Source organism: Caloenas nicobarica, chromosome 11 (assembly GCF_036013445.1).
Source record: "Caloenas nicobarica isolate bCalNic1 chromosome 11, bCalNic1.hap1, whole genome shotgun sequence".
NCBI classification, from domain to species: Eukaryota; Metazoa; Chordata; class Aves; order Columbiformes; family Columbidae; genus Caloenas; species Caloenas nicobarica.
In genome coordinates this window covers 21,415,863-21,433,398 of record NC_088255.1, presented here as the reverse complement: position 1 = coordinate 21,433,398, position 17,536 = coordinate 21,415,863, and the positions used below count along the sequence as shown (strand labels likewise).

At 35.2% G+C, this 17,536-nt stretch overlaps 1 protein-coding gene across 1 annotated transcript in view; it reads right to left on the bottom strand.

Moving 5' to 3' along the window:
* The window catches only part of DNAH12 (dynein axonemal heavy chain 12), a 59,953-nt gene that overhangs the window by 40,977 nt on the left and 1,440 nt on the right, over positions 1-17,536 (bottom strand). Inside the window, exons 2-18 of the mRNA XM_065642957.1 lie at positions 16,616-16,779; positions 15,513-15,603; positions 15,210-15,236; positions 14,142-14,331; positions 12,752-12,827; positions 11,687-11,845; positions 10,803-10,998; positions 9,433-9,621; positions 8,204-8,354; positions 8,027-8,118; positions 7,599-7,777; positions 6,662-6,797; positions 5,661-5,786; positions 3,915-4,049; positions 2,725-2,918; positions 1,612-1,849; positions 863-1,048 (exon numbers count right to left, since the gene is read on the bottom strand). Of these exons, the coding sequence (XP_065499029.1) occupies positions 863-1,048; positions 1,612-1,849; positions 2,725-2,918; positions 3,915-4,049; positions 5,661-5,786; positions 6,662-6,797; positions 7,599-7,777; positions 8,027-8,118; positions 8,204-8,354; positions 9,433-9,621; positions 10,803-10,998; positions 11,687-11,845; positions 12,752-12,827; positions 14,142-14,331; positions 15,210-15,236; positions 15,513-15,603; positions 16,616-16,779 (2,529 nt within the window). The remainder of the gene's footprint in view (positions 1-862; positions 1,049-1,611; positions 1,850-2,724; positions 2,919-3,914; positions 4,050-5,660; positions 5,787-6,661; positions 6,798-7,598; positions 7,778-8,026; positions 8,119-8,203; positions 8,355-9,432; positions 9,622-10,802; positions 10,999-11,686; positions 11,846-12,751; positions 12,828-14,141; positions 14,332-15,209; positions 15,237-15,512; positions 15,604-16,615; positions 16,780-17,536) is intronic.

The window sequence follows — 17,536 nt, the reverse complement described above, 5'->3', positions numbered from 1 at the left end:
GATTGTCTAGCTCAGTAAGCTATTTTGCTCTAACAGTGTAAATTAACTTCTTCTTATTTTTCTTTGTATATCATTTTCTAGTGCACAGAAAGCAGTACACTCAGGAAATACTGATGATATAACGCGAGATGCAAATGTTTACACACTCACTGTTATCATCTGATGGGCCAAAGTCTCACCAAATCTGTTGTGTTGCTGCCGTGGTTCAACCCCATCCGGCAACTGAGCACAACACAGCAGCTCACTCACACTCCCCCAGGGTGGGATGGGGGAGAGAATCAGAAGAGTAAAAGTGAGAAAACGTGTGCGTTGAGATAAAGACAGTTTAATAAGTAAAGCAAAAGCCGCACACACAAGCAAAGCAAATTAGGAAATTCATTTACTACTTCCCATTTGCAGGCAGGTGTTCAGCCATCTCCAGGAAAGCAGGACTCCATCACGCGTGACTGTTACTTGGGAAGACAAATGCCATAACTCCAAACATCCCCCCTTCCTTTTTTCTTTTCCCAAAATATACATTGAGCATGATGTCACATGGTGTTGAATATCCCTTTGGCCAGTTTGGGTCAGCTGTCCCGCTTGTGCCCTCTCCCAGCTTCTTGTGCACTCGGTACAGTGCAAGAGGTTGAGAAGTCCTTGTCTACTACTTAGCAACAACTAAAACTTCAGAGTGTTATCGACATTATGCTCATTCTAAACCCAAAATACAGCACTAAACCTGCTAGTAGGAAGAAAACTAACTCTATCCCAGCCAAATCCATGACAGTTGCACAAGGGCAAAGACAAAAATTCTAGTAAGACATAAAAGCCATCACTAAGAAAGCTGATATTGTATTTGTCTCTGTCAGATCTCTGTGCTTACCTTGCTTGCAGCTACACTGATAGCTTCAAACTGGTCAAAATATGGGGCTAGATCCTGCTTTAAAACTTTTCTCAGGGTAGTTCCAGAGTTTGGTGTTAAATCATATCCTATTATATTTGACATCTGCTGCCAATGACGAGGTCTCAAACCGGGGTTACAAAACACAGTCACAGTGGGAACATACTCCTAATTGAGGGAAAAGATTCATAAAGTAAAAATTGTCATGTGCATTTTTTCTTGACTTTTTAATCCTCTTCGATGTGCATTTAGAATTCTGGGGCAGTAGTTGATGACATGAAAATCTTTTCTGAAAAGTGCAGATGGATCCATTCAGTTATCCACTCCACTTCTAAAAAATTGTAGTAAATTACTGAAGAAGAAATATAAAACTATTAAGCACAGTCTTAGCAGAAAAAAGTATCAATTTTTCAGTTATCTTCTGTTAAATAGGGCTTCCATTAACATAACCTATTGTCCCATTTCAAAATTCCCAACTACATCCTTAAATGTTTCTCTGCACCCACAAACTAGTTTTCTCCTGTACATGTCCACTCTCTAACAATTCACATTCCTAAAACTACAAAGACATCCAAAATCCAATTTTATTAAAATAACTAGGACAGCACAATCTGGAAGTGGTGATTCAGAGCTCACTTTCTGTAATAATAGGAGTCTGACACTGCATCATCTACCTATACTGAGCACTTGTCCCTCTACATCAAATGTTAATATCCCTCACTTTTTCTTACCCTGAAGTCTTTAATCTGCACCAGGATTGAAGAACACATTGAAACAGTTGGACTTTCCTTGGTTTCTTCTTTCTTTTCTTCTGCAGTTCTGGGTTGTGGTATCTTTTTTGACTCCTGTTGCATTTTCTTCTCCTTCTGTTGGAACTGTCTTGACATTCTGTATATCTCTCTAAAAAACTCATCAACCTCAGCCTCCATGGTTTCCCCATTTAGTTCCAAAAAGTCACCATCCATCCACCTGTGAAAAACCACAAGGTTAGAAAGCAGAGTAACAAACAGTCCACAAATAACTAACGCTTTGTTTGCAACTCAAACGAAATGTAGATTAATAGTTATTTAATTTAGAGCAAAGTGCCTGTTTCCAGTTATTGTCATTCTATGCAAAATCCTAATGCACAACTAAAGGTGACCTGACCACACTCTTCTGTGTATTTGCATAATTCTCTCAAGTCAATCACATACTGAAGCCAAGTAACCACATAGACTAAGAAATATTTAAATTAAGCTCTGGATAGAGATCAACATATAACATAAAAATATTTTTTAAAATCCATACTTTCTAGCCATATCACGTTATAACTTCCAAAGAGTGCAGGAATTGGTAAATAATCTCACCAATTTAGACTCAGACTACGGTTCTTGCGATAGGATCTAACCACCAGATAGCAATGTCATCATTTGAGCAAATCTATGTGGCATTTTGGACAGCCATTAGATTAAAAAGGGTTTTCGTTACATATAGATTTTGAGCTTTCTAACTGAACTTCTTCCTTTTCTAGTACACAAAATGGCTCAAAACTAATCAATTTTTTTCTTCCTAATACATCGCTTTCCAGAGTTTGTCTTAATAGAGGCTGCACCAGCATGACCGATACAGTTAGACCCAGTATGCAACATAATCCTTTGCATTACATTAAAAAGACTTTTTTTTTTTTTTCCTAGCTGAATTAAAAATAACAACCCTGATATGTAAGTATAACTATTATATTTGGAGTGCTAATGTCAAATGTTTATAAGAAAACAAATCCATACCATACATCCGTCATGAAAAAAAAAAAAAAGGCAAGTGCATTTTTCCCCACTCTCCCTCATTAGCTTCAAGAGCTGAATTACCTTTTTTCTGTTCGTTGCCATTTCAGCATAAGAGTAAAGAGCTTCTGATATGGTTCAATCTCGGCTTTTACATTGCTGAGGAGTGGGAAGTCACTCAGTCTCCATTCAAACAGAGTCTCTTCTTTATTAATAAAAGCTATTGTTTCATCAGCCTCCTGTATGCGTTTCTGTAATGCCCTCAGTTCAGCCACATACTGAAATGAAATAATTGTATGTCTTGAGAGATAACCAAGTTATGCTCTGAACTGCTATCAAAATAAGGTATCATAATATAACAAGCACTCATATTTATTAACATTTTAGAAAACATGAGTTAAAAATTCAACTTCTTATCCTTAAGTAGACAAATTGAAGAACTCAGATTAACACTAAGAAAAATAAAGTTGGTTTTATCATTGCTGAATTTAAGAGAAGAAAACCGTTTTCAAAATGTTAGAGCTTTAAAATTCACCGTTCCAAGAAGCAAGCATACATGTTTTTGTGGACCTGACATATAAGAGCAACTGGGATTTATTAGCTTAGGATTTCTGTTTTGTGCTTTGAAGTGGTTAGCTCGTAAAAACCAAAACTAAGCCCAATTGTAATATCCTCCAATTAAAACACAAGACATGCTCTGGCAATTATAAACTACCTCTAGAAATCTGTAAAGTTTTGGAGTCAATGGTCTGCTCTTAATTAGCAGAAGAATAAAATTTTGAGGTTCACAGGAAAAAGAAAAATCAAATTGCTACCAATCACTCTATCCTGCTATTATTTCTATCGGTTCCTCAGTATATCAAAGACAGGGAAGGAAATGCTGATCCCACTTAGGTTACTTGCAAATAATGTCACTGGGGCCAGAATTCTATGCTTTATATAAACCAGAGCAAAAAACCCCCCAAAACCCTAAACCAAAAACATTTGCTTTATACATCTGTAATACCTAAGTTCTTGCTTCAGCTAAATGAAACACAACTTTATAATAAACCTTCCTTTAAGTCAAACGTTATTGCCAATGAAATACAAAAAGGGGAGGGGAAGCAGCAGAGGTCACTTTATGAGTTTGTTCATTGGGGCAAGAGGATAGTAAACATTTTGGTTCACATTTGTTAAAATAACTGATGACTTTTAATTCTAAGTGTCTTCCATGACCCCTGTGTATTAAATGCACAAAACATTTCTACCCATTTTATACGAAATATTAATCAGACCTCTGGCATGCAATCCAGTTCTGAGTAGTCTTCAAACTCTGCCACAGAACGAGATAGCTTGTCTAATTCCACCATCAGTTTCTCAGATTTATGTAATACTTCTTGCTCTCCTTTACGTTTAGACTGCTCAATCAGCTACAAAACAATTGATTTTTTTTAAATGATGAAAAAGCAATGTAAAAGAGGTTGAGTTCTTTCAATTATTAACATACATAGTACCATCTAAATTAAACATCTAGTGCAAACAGACAGAAAATAAACAATACAGATAAGTTATTATCCTTAAAATAACTGCAATTTCTTCAGGAGCTGCTTTTTATACGTCCCATTTAAGTGTGTGAAACCTCAGTATGTTAACACGGAACCCTTATCTCAATAATCATGGCAGCTAGGATGCAGCAACCAGACAAAAGGTAGAAAAGTATTACAGAAAAAATGCAGAAATTCTCATCTTTGAGATGCAGTGTTTTATTGCCAAAAAGGGGACATGGAAAGCCAATGCTACCCCACATGTATCTGCTGCTATAAAAGGCAGAAATTCTAGAACACAAGGCCACTCTAAAGCTGTCTGTCCACAGAGGGGTTATTTTTAAGGTACCAAACAAGAAATGAACGCAAGTAGAGGAGATCTCCTAAGACAAGGACACCTGCCATCATGCAAAAATTGTGAAGCAGACAAACAGAACTTTTCGCAAGGAGGAACCAGTCTTTTCCAACTGCAGTAGAATTAGAATGGACTCTGAGAGTAAAAAATGCAAATACACAGACTCATAAAAACTATTATTGTCCTCAAGCTCTAGCACAAAGCAAGTTGTGAGACAGCTACGAAGAGAGATAATCCTGAGGGACTCTCGTTAAGTCAGAGACACTCTGTACTACTGTTTTCATTAAAAAGAATTTGAACAAGCAGAATGGACTCTCTGTGTACAAGTAGAAAATTAACTTCACTCATTTATTTTGGGGAATTAAAAGAATGGTAACATGCAAACAAAATATTTTACAGACACAGCTGTCTCCCAGGCTGGGAATGTTTTAAGTCAGAGGCATATTTACTACTCTTGGACATACTCCTTAGTATCTAAATAAGACTCAGTGAAAGAGAAATCTTTAATGGTGATATTTAAAAGATACTAATTTTTTTTAATTTTAAAAAGTGTTAATTGTTAATTCTTTAGCATTTTTACAGTAGAGAGGCAATAGAACACCAGAAGGCTTGACTTACCGTATCATAGCCAGAGAGAAAGAATGCTAACAAGACGAATACAGACAAGTGGAAGAAAAGAATCTACAGTCACATAGAGAAAATTAGATGTTGCATATTTTCTATTAATGATTTCTACCTAAACCACACAATTCCCACTGTTCTTTTACTGACAGGACAAAATATTGTTTTAACTAAATGACCTCCTGTCCAGAGCACTAACTCTTAAGGGCCTGGCACTTCCATTTTCAGTACTAGCCAAATGAAGTGTAGTGAATTTTCACCTTCCCATCAATTACCTAGCACTGACCACAAACAAATTAAGATAAGATTGCTGAAGGTTTTAAGTTGCAGTGAAAATTTTTAAATTACTCCACAAAAAGTCCTCTGTTGATACAAAAATCTGAAAATACATTATTTATGCATGTCTAAATTAGTACGGTTCACATTATATGTGCAGATACATTTAGCCTGATGAGGAAATAAATAGCTCAAGTAGAGTGAAAAGTTTAACAAGTCAAAATATACCAAGAAAATGCTCTTACTTCATCATGCTCATCAAAAACAGGGTTAATGTTCTTTGGCCATAGTATAACTGTTGTATTCAGTGCAATGTCTTCAGGAGCAAATGAGAAAACGTCTAACAAGTAATTCATTTGCCGACAGCGCTCCTATAAATTATAAAGAGATTTCACAAAACTTTAGTTATCATAGGTCTGTTTAAAATACATGGTGAGACAATATTACCTACAAAGATAAAATAGAACTCTACATTTCCCAGACTTTTCAGAATTCGGAGCTACTTCAGCCAATTGAATCTTAATATTTAAAATACATACAGAAAGTTATTCAAATTCCTGCCCTATTCGTGAGCATGTTTCTCTAAACATGACTCCTGTGGCTTGTAAATTTACATGCAAAAAGATTAATATTATTTAAAAATATTAAAACCACAAATTCTGCAGAATAAACATGTGTTATATTCACAAACATATTCCCATAACAGAAAATCTGATACATATCATCATAACATATAGCAAAGAGCTTCTTCTCCAGTAAGATTTTTGGCTGACCCACACAAGGTTTCAGTTTTGTTCTCTGAGCATTACACACCAAGCACTACTGCTACTGCAACATCTTCTATATTCTGCTCAAACAGTACACTGTTTCTTGTGTATTCAAAGTCATGATTTCTTAGACATGAAATTCTCTTCACACTTGTGTTTCATTTCCAAATAGCTTTTTAAGCAGCCCTGATGTAAGTCTCTAGGTACAAATAATAAACGGAGTGTCCTACAATCTGCTATGATTTATTAAAAGCTGCATTTCCTCACTGACATGCAGAACACCTGGGAATGGGAAATAAGAAACTAAGTCAAATGGTAAAGCTGGACTTCTCACTTCTCTGTCAAGTAGCACAGAGGGTACAGTTTATTCATACATGCAGAATGATCAGACAAAAGTCTTGGTGCTCCAGAATGAATTCTGTATTTGTATAGGCCAGCGTGTTTGGTAAAAGATTAAGAATTAAAGAATAGTCATTTACCTTGATCCTTAACGACAGGTCCTGAATGCCTTCGGTTTTGACCTTCTTTATGTAAGCTATTGTTTCCACCATCTCCTCTGTTGTCTCAGGAACTTTTAATGCACGTTTCTTAATTGTTTCAAATTCCCCGCATATCCTATAGATTTATTTAACATAAAATATCAAAATTTTAAGATTGTAGTTTGACTGGCTTCAAGCTCAGCTTTAATGGAATTAAAAGTCCAAATTACTTCTTTAAGTATTATCCCTGCATTAACTCCATTACTTGATGAAACAAAATAGGGAATAGGACCAAGTCAGTCTAGAAAAATACTGTTTGTTAACTTGCAATAATTGATTTGTTTAGATTTGGAAGTATTCTTTTGCAATAAATGATTCAGTTACTTTGGGTAAGTACATGAACTTAAGTACAGTATCATTATCATACACACAAACACTTTCCTAGTAAATATTTTGTCATTTTAGTAATGTGGAATTCACTATAAAACTTGACTGTAATTGTTCATTTTAACCAAACAATTTAATATGACCTTATTCCTTATTTAATACATACCTGCAAATTAACCTTTAAAATTATCAGTGTAATTATGTCATTATCTACGAAAACCTAGAGGTATCTGTCTTGTAATAAGAGAATCTAGCTAGTCTTTCATTTGACAGCACAGTAGTACTGTATTTCACATTTAAAAAAACAGAACAGTAATGAAGCCCCTTTGATCTTTTAGATCCTTGTTATCTAAGTTTATTAGTAAGTTCCTCTACTAGTTTTTGAGTCTAAAGCTGGGGAAAAAAATAGATCAGCTGGTGCAACTTCCATGAGATCATTAGTAGCCAAGAGACTTCACTGAACAAGAGTATGGCACGTTTGCATTTCTTCTACACGTTTCTGCTACACATTTAACACATATAGCATTCATGAGTGGAAAATTCTACTTACTTTTTATTTTCCTCTCTGTGATTCGCAGCTACTCTGTCCATTAGCATTTTTGCAAAGGTGTTTGCGTTACTAACCAAACCTTGCTTTAAATCCTCACAATTCAAAGAGATCATAGGGAAATAAGCCATGTCTGGTAAACTCAGTATTTCCTTCTTGAGAGTGAGGAATTCGTCTATGAACTTCAGAAAAAACATTAGATCTTACACTTCAGAGCTGTTATTTAACTACTTGGCTACACAAATAAGTATCACATATTGAAGAAAATAGGTATATTTTTCTATTTACAGACTTTTAGTGAAAAGAACACGTTGTAGATTTGTAGGTAATAAACATAATTTTTAGCTAAAGGCTAAGCACCCATTATCCTCTATTTATTATTGCTGCATGCTGAGTAAAAATTATATATAAAATGAAGAATTAAAACTTACAGCAGTATATTCATCAAAAGTGTGTTCTTCTGCTTCAAATCTTTCTATCTGTGCCTCTGCAGTTCCATCTACAAGCCAGCCATACCTTTCAACTACAATTCAGTAATAGTACATTAATATTACACAGTTATTTAAACATACATTACACAGTTATTTAAACACTTATCTATCACTCACCATAGTTTTCAAAATAGTCCTTTGGACCTTCTAGGTTGTCTCTGATAGATTTTTTCAGTGTCGATGTGGCCCATTCCATGATGTGATGAGGAAGCTCAGCATCCAGCCTTGCAGTGTCTCCCATTAGCCAAGAACGTATTGTCTGGATGTTCTAATAGGAGTGCAAGTTCTAATTATTTAAATTTTTAAAAGCAATGCAGGGATACATAGATTTTAAAAATAAGTTGCAATCCATAGAAGACACTGTATCCAGGAAAGCATGAGACCCTTATCATGACCCAGGCTGGGTGCTTCATGCACACCCCGAACAACTCTTCCTGATTCAGAAAGTTTAACAGGAAACACGTAAGATAGACAAAACATAATTATCCAATCTTACATAAATTAAATTCTATCCTATGTGCTAACACACCAAACTAAACCCAAACCCCTGCTCTGAAAGTACCATCACGTATGTCTAAAGACCAAGACTGAGTTCACAGGGATACATCTAAAGCCCCCAGAAAGACTGTCGTCCCTGGACTCACAGGTTGGTTCCTAACACATAAATCTTTAGATATTGCATATATTAGTTGTTAGGGATTTGAAGCTTTTCTTTTTCTTAGAAAGAAAAGGAATATCAGCTCTCATTTTCCTTGTCTTTCTCTGGGGACCTCAATTATTAATGCAAGTTTATTGAAAATCACCACACATATAACTAAGGTTCTAATTATATTTCTATGTAAAATGTTAGATCACAGAAAGTATACACCGCAAAACTACTTGATTTTCAATGTTAAAAATAAATACATAAATAAATTAGAATATGTGGATACTTAAAGCACTCTCAGGTTTCCTAAACATACAAAAGAAGAAAATGAAAAGGTTGAGATAACCTTAAGATAACCTAGCTAGTTCTCTTTCCTGGGTAAGCTTTCAGCCTGACTTCTCTTTAACAAACAAGCAGTTAATTTGTAGACATACGCACAGATTTGGAGATAAAAACAGAGGACTAAATCTGTAGCAGGTGTACCATTTTTTAATGAACAAGGAAAAACAAAATGAGTTTCAGATCCTGGAGTTCTGCTGGGCATCAAGATTCATTATGTGACCTGCAGAACGGTCATGGAAAATCAATACCAAAAGTTGCATTCCACTTCCCATTACCATGGTAGTCAGAGCGCTAAATTACTAAATATTTTAATGTACTGAGCAACTTAGCAGTTACATATTTAAAGACAAAAGCACACCTCGAAGGTCTGTCCTATACGATTTACTATGAACAGAATTGCTGCTTCTAGGTCTTGGAAGCTTGGATAAAACTCCATTTTCTTTTCCTCAAGAGTCAATTCCATCTTAAATACAGGTAGATGACTTCCGTCTTCAGGATCAAAAAGTTTCACAAAAGTTTCAACCGTTCTTGTCAATAAGTCTTTCAGCTAGGTAATAACACATATCACCTGTTAGTTAAAGAACAGAAAGCCCCATCTCGCCCTTCACTCAGGAAAGCAGGATTTCCGTTCATTGTGGTACTTTTGGCCTGATTCATAGCTTACTGAAGCAGTGTGAATTCTTCTCATGACTTCAGTGGGTACTAGTCCCAACCCTTAGAGGATGTAAACTAATGAACAAGCAGACAAGCATTTCAGGAAAGCTCATGCATTTATATTTACTAAAAAAGTCTATTACTAACGCACGCTTTAGGTATAAATGAAATGTCTGGAATGCATTTTCCTCTGACTTTTTTTCTTTTAATATGACAATGATTTGATTAGACTGTTGTTCCATTATTTTTCTACAAAGTAAATAAAGGTTTAATCTCTAAAACTGACTGCTTTCTCAAACTGCTGAACATACATATTCCCACTTATTACTATATTCTTAAATAGAACAACGTAAACAACAGATGCTTTAAGTTTCCAGTTAACTAACAGACTTTAAATTTTCAGTAAGCTAAGGACTTTGAAAAACAACTGTCTCAGTTGGAAATTGGTGATTTCATTTGAATGGGGTTTTTTTTATTATTAGGAAATAGAACAATTGGAAATTCCTAAAACAAACAAACCAACCCAAGAAATGCTTCATATAACTTTCATCTTGATATACATAATCAGGGAGAAAACAAAAAAACAACAACAAACTCACAAAGCATTGTGGTATAATTTTCCACAGCAAATAAATATGTTTGAAAATTTTGCAGAACTATAGCCACCTGCATACACGTTAGCAGAGCTGGACTTAATCAGTCTGTGTGAGTATGTTTATTAATACTTTCAAGGGAGAGCAACCTGGTTTCATTCATTTTACTAATATATGACACGTAATTGCATTGCAAAGATCGGTATAGGAAGGGTCCTGAGAACACTGAGATACTTCCTTCTTTAAACTAGTGACATTCTAAGTGGAAAAACGAATAAATTTTCTGCGTCTAAAAAACTAGAAGAAGTAGACAAGACCATGTATTTATTTTAAATTAGGGAAGTTAAAAATATTTCACATTTTTACTACTTGACTGGATTTTATGCAACAGATGGCTAAACAGGCCCCATATCATACAGTGTGCTGACTCATGAAAATTACCTAAATTTCAGATTAGCTTTATCACGAAGAAGATTTTTACCTGATTAGACATTAGCGTATCCACACATTTATAAAAAGAGTCGACCTGATCTGGCTTTACACCCTTCAACACCTCCTGCTGAGTAAACAGACTGATGACTCTTTGATACCATGTATTCGATAGCTTCTCTGCTGATTTAGAACAGCATAGAGAGACGTCAGTCTTTAGAGAGTCACAGTCAACTGGCCCTTTCAATCTAGAAAATAAAGTTACGAGCAACTTTATAAGCAACATTAAAAACGCCATGGAGTAAAGTAACAGTAATCTATACTGTATTTCAAACCCATTCTTTTTTAGCAGAAAGCACAGTGGGAACCTAAGCGTCACTTCTGTAGACTTAAATGAGGAAAAAATATCACAAACCCAAGAAATAAAGATCAGTTACCAGAAAAAATGAGGAAAAAATATATTGAAAATTATATTTTTGAAAATTACGAAAATGAAAAGTTCCAAGATTAAAAATAGAATTCAACAGATGAAAACCAGCAAGAAATTTGATCTTCAGGGCTAGTGTACAATTCCCTACAGATACTAATACTACTAGAAGTCAATTTTTTAAATGCTACTTTGATCAGACTTCCATGGGGATCACGGCATTAAGATTAAATAAATAATGAGGAGATCTTTACAGAATTAAAGGCAAAACATATGTCAAAAGGGCTGATACTACCAGCATTTAAGCACCAATAAAATATTTATACATAAGAGAGAAGAAAAGTTAAATGTGTCATGATACAAAGTAATCTACTCAAAGAACACTAACGGACACATTGAAGAAATTTATTATATAAAAAACATTATGATAAAAAATAGAATTGAACAAACTCTTCTTTAGCAGCTTCAAAAACCTATACGGGTTAATAATGCACCAAAACAGACTTTACCTGACACTTGACAAATCCACTATAAGAATGGTAGAGAATGCTGCATAGCCGAAATCCAGTAAAGTTTTCATTGCGGGATGGAGAATGCGCAGCTTGGAAAGGATTTTTTTTTTGGCTCGGATAAAATTGTTATGCCATGGACTAGAAAAATCCAGGCCTCTGAAGAGAAAAACATACAAACAAACAAAAATACAACAAAAAATGAACAAACAAACCACAACAAAAAACACACACACGCACACACCACACCACAGCAAAACAAACAAACAAAAAGTTAAGGGCTCAAACAATACTTGAATAAAACATTCTTGCATATAAAAAGTGGTATTAAAAAGCTTACTCCCTAACATGACTAGTTATTTAAGTGCCATACACATATCCTCAAGATGATACAGTGGAAGCCATACTCTGTCTGATCAACCATGTTTTATACTCCAGAGTATTTTCAGATCACTTGCTTTTCCTGAAACTCTTTCAACATAAACTTCTAACTTCACCAACTGCTAACAGCAAGTATTTATCATCAATATTTAGATGGCACACATTCTGATGCTTCAGCAAATTGTGCAATTCAGATAACTATATTTTCTCTAGTTGAATTTCTCCTCTATTTTGGCAGAGCATAATAACCTTTCCCTGGGTCTCAAGGTTTCAGCTCATAACACCCAAGTCATAGGAAACCTCAGCATTAGCTGCAGTTTTAGCATATTAACGTACTGCACAGTGCTGCTGTCTGCCAGCAAACTGCCCCGTACGCACACGCTTCATTCCAGGGGTGGCTGCAATACAGCTTTAGTGTCTGGGCACTCAGAGCCAGAAGTCTTGTTTGCGGGCATTAGTGTTACTCTATGTAACTGTAACAACACTAATAAAGTACTATCAGTGTTAAAACTTTGTAAAGCAATCAGATGTAAGACACTCAAATATAAGATCCTCTACAGACAGAAAAAAAAGTCTCATTAAGGGACTCTAGAATTAATATTGTTCATGAAGCTCAACAAGAATTTCACTCAGGCAACTGAGTGCATTTTGCCAGTGTGTTATTTGCTAACTTAATCCACTCACACTGGTAATGTAGGCAAAGGTGCCTCCTCTTCATCTTCAAGTCCTTCTATGTCTGGTTTAACAAGAACACTTCGCACTAGGAAAAAAATATATAAATATATGAACATTAGAAGAAAATTAAGCCATATTCAATAGGCACTGTACTTCCTCGGTCTTTCTCCAGGTTGAACCAAGCACATAGGAGGATGGAAAGGTAACTGTATCATCCAACTCTTCAAAATACATTCTCCCAAAGGTAACTCAAAATCAGAGCTTCTGCTAAATATTTATACAGATTCAGGTGGTTTACTTCCAATTCTGTCCCCTATTCGTGAGGGTTTTCAGATAGACTAGTGTTTAAATAATTCAGTACTTTCTTAAGTAATTTCTTCCCTGAGAGGGTGGTCGGTCACTGGAACAGGCTCCCAGAGAAGTGGTCCCGGCTCCCAGCCTGTCAGAGTGGAGAGCATGCCTGGATGATGCTCTTAGTCAGAGTTTTAGTTTTTAGTTTTAGGTAGTTCTGCGAGAAGCAGGGAGTTGGGCTCAATGATCCTTATGGGTGCCTTCCGACTTGAGATATTCTATGATTCTAAGTATGGCAATTTTGTTTCATATAATTATAGTGGGATACTATACATATATACATACTTATCCCACTGATGACACTATGAAGAAATTAGTTTTGTGTTCAGTTTTGTATTTTTAAATCTGCATTTTAAAAAAGACCAACCATCCACCAAAATATTAACAAAATCTGGCTCGGATACTGTAAGCATAAATTAAAAAAAGACATTAATATAGGACTGGAAGGGAATTCACTTTCAAAATTCCAGTTCATGAATCTTTAAAAAAAGTTTAAAAATGCAAGTGAGTTGTATGAGTGATATCTGAAAATAGCTAATTATCTTTGCAGATTTTTATTGTAAACTTCCTCATGCATAGAGAGCAGCACCAGAAAACTTACAGATTTACTTATGGATGAACAGCTAAAAAAAAAAAAAAAAAAGCTGCTATTCCTGAAGAGGCAAAAAAAAAAAGAATAACTAGTACACAAAAAGTTTCTACTTTCTTTAGTATTCTTCCATCAAATTAACGAAACATGTTAAAGACTTAATGAAATAAGGTCTTCTCATGAAGTCCACAGCTGCCTTTTCTTGGCTTGAACTATACCTTTGGCTGGTTAACTTTTTACTAGTCCAATAAAACTCATCAAGTCTTGCCTTAAACATTACTGCCAATGCATATTTGATGAGGCAGAAAAAGATAAATCGGTGGTTAATCAAAAAGATCACGCCTGGCCGAAAGAACAATCTAGAAAAATTATTTTCACTGGAAGAACATGGAACAGCTAATAATATATTTAAATATATTAATACACTAACATTAGTTAAGTGTAGTTTCTGGTACTTACCCATATATCTTTTCATGCTCTTTTCATAATCCCTTATTACCTCCCCCAAAAGCTTTTCACTCAACAGCTGCTGATCTTTGCCTTCCATAAGTGACTGTGGCACCAGTTTGAGCATGGACATCAGCCACTGCTGCTGAATGGGAGCCACCTGATTACTTTGCACACACTTCTTCATAAAGAGATACCTTTCCTGGAAGGATAATATTGTCAGAAGTCTAATAATTGTTTATGTAAACATTTTTGCATTAGGCTTGACAATCAACTCTTTATTCACCACGGTTAGTAAAAATGGTCTCCCTATCTCACTGCTTAAATACAAAATATTGTACTGTTTAGTATAGCGTTTTCCTTGGTTGTCTGCTGAAGTTTATGGCCGACAACAAAACAGGTCAGAAGTTCACGTTATTACTCTCGGGACAAACATTTACCTGGCAAAAACTATGCACAAATAGTGGTTTGTGGTTTGTTTTTTGGTGATGGTGGTTTGGTTTGTTTTCCCCCAAATAAACAGGTATTTATGATTTTGAGTGATACGTTTGTTATAAAACAAAAAGGGATCTGAAGCTCTATAGTGTTCAGAATGAGTTGATCTAACATTGGCTTGGAAATATGGATGTTCCCTTAAGCTACTTAATATAAATATTTGAATACTAATATGAATTTAAAGTGAATCTTAGAAATACTATGTTATTTTAAAACTATACACAAATTCCAGGATGTGTACATGTTCTTCAAATCAGGTGAATAATGCCAAAGACTACTTTTTGTACAGGCTAAAGTACAATTGGTGACCTCAAATGAAAAAATTCTGAAGCCTTTTAGAATCTTTTCTATGTAATGATCTTTAAGGTTTAGATGAAAGCTTAAATTATTGATGGACATACTTTCTGTAAAAGAAAAATACTTTCCTTCTATTGGACCACAAGATTCTTGTTTTGCTTCCTATTCCATTTTCCCCCCAACAAGACTGTTTAACCGCCATTAATTCCACATAACATACTCAAACCCTTTGAATAAAGACCATTCACTCTTCTACTCTAAAAAGTCAGAAGAAAGAATTTGACTCACTCTTTGTTGTTTTTGCTCACTGTTCATCTGTATAAAAAGGAACAGAAAATCCTAATGTATTAACATGTAAACAAAAAACCCCACTAGAAATATAAAATTTAACAAATATTATTTCTAAATAAAAGCCTTATTCTGTAGATATACAGGTATTAATTTCAGTTGGATTATTTGAGCATATAAATACATTTATGAGTTATTAAGGATTGAGATAAGTATCTTTAACTAAATACTACATAGTAAGAAGCATATTTGCCCCAATAACAAAGAACAAAACAGGCAACAGTTAACAAAATATTTTCTCACAGTGGAAGGCAGTTCTGGGATGGGGGGTACAGGATCTCTGTGAACTTTTTTTTCCATGGATATGTGATAGGTTTTCAAAGCTCGATCAATTCTGAAGGAAAGCATAGAATCATAAGTGCAGAAAATCTACAAATAACATATTAAGAATAATGCTACCACTTTAATTGATGCAACCTGTTTTTTCATGTTTACCAACTCTTTGATCACTAAAAGGTAAGGCTGCCCTTGTGTACTCTGTCTTCACTTATACAAAGAGCCACACTTATCCTGACCACAACCACAATAAATCCATGCCTTGATCCACCTCACCCAATTGCCTAGTGATGCTGTTAGGATTCATCTTACTTCTCCTCAACCAACTACAACAGATCTTGTCCAACTATACCACAGAAAACAAACAAACAAAAAAAAGGAAAAAAGTTCAGAACAAAAGTCCTAAAGCTGTTCAAGACCAGCTCTTTTTTCATGGCCCATCGTTATAAATTGCTACATAACTATGGGAAAATTTTAAATAGTTAATGTTGGCATGTCTTGCTGACCTTATGCATTAAAACATTTCAGTCCATCCTTGCAAAGAGTATTTCAGCCTTATCTCAATATAACTCAGCTAAAAACTCCCAAGTGAAAGTTAGACTGCCAGTTTCAAGTGTACACTCAAATCATTACTACATGAGACCTTGTTTAAAAGACAGTTCGCTTTGTACAAAAATGTAACTGAACCAACGTTCCAGCAGAACGTTCGCTGTTTATCGGATGGTTGGTCAGCAGTCATCTTAGCACACAGTAACTTATCACTACAACATAGTTGAAGTTTTCTGCATACTGAACGCCTGCTTTCTAAAAACTGCACTCTGCTGCTGCAGGTATGACTCACCAACAAACATACCTTAAGCAAATTTTGAGTGCTGTTAAAGAAAAAACATTAGAGATTCCATCAAATGTTCTTATAGTGTTAATGATTTTAGATGGAAGGTGTTCAGCACTGCAATAGTGACACCAAACCCCTCTAATTTTAACAAACACCATTATTATTTCTCAGATGTCAAATGTGCAATGTTTCTTTCATTTGAATTTCAACATTTATTGAATTACATGAAACTCACAGTAACTGCTTAAGCATCTTTTGCTCTTTATTGTATCTTCGATGTGTCAATAGTTGCTTCTGTGATGGTGTCAGATCAGATGTGACTGATGAAGGTAAAACAATGGGAAGAAACAAAGTTCTCAAAGTCTTTTCATTGGAAGGTGCTCCACTTGAGTGCGCCATCTAAAACCATAACAAAAACAAGACTCTAGAATACAATTCATCCTGTCCAGAAAGCAGTTTAGCAGATGCATGCATTAAGTTGAATTTGCTTAATTTGTAAAATGAGGTAGCCTTGGGGATTTCCACAACCTAAGTATGAAAGTTTAACTTTCAGGAAACAGAAAAGCACTGTATATGCTAAACTGGCAAAGTTTAACAGAAAGTGCATACAAATGAAGTCTACAATAATAGAACATGATGGTATAGTTCTATTAACTCAAGATGAGCACATTGCATGAAAGTAAAGTTCTATTACAAATCTCTTTAAGTGCAAATCTACCAACTGTACACAGCACAGAAGACACTAGGTAAACAGCCTATCAACTCCCCCAGCAGACTGCAGCAGACGGGCCCTGTTCCAGGCACATTTCCTGTTCTATTCCATACATGGAAAATTACAAAACAGCATGATCATCTTGTAAAAATCAGTGTAGAACTGCAGACTATTCAGAAATAATCTTGTGACGCTAAAAGCCTTGTGGAGAACCTAGGAGGCTGCTTGACAACTCTGTCTTGTATTTAAACATATATTCCATCAACGGCCCCTAGTGACAGCATTTTATGTATTTACCTAAGGCAGCGCCGGGCACAATTTCACTTCAGCTGCCTGTGTTTATCTGAACTACCGGAACACGTGCCTCTGTATATACCAAGCACTTTTCTATTCTGCACAAACTCTGGGTTCTCTAGATAATATCCATTTAGTGTATGCCAAGGA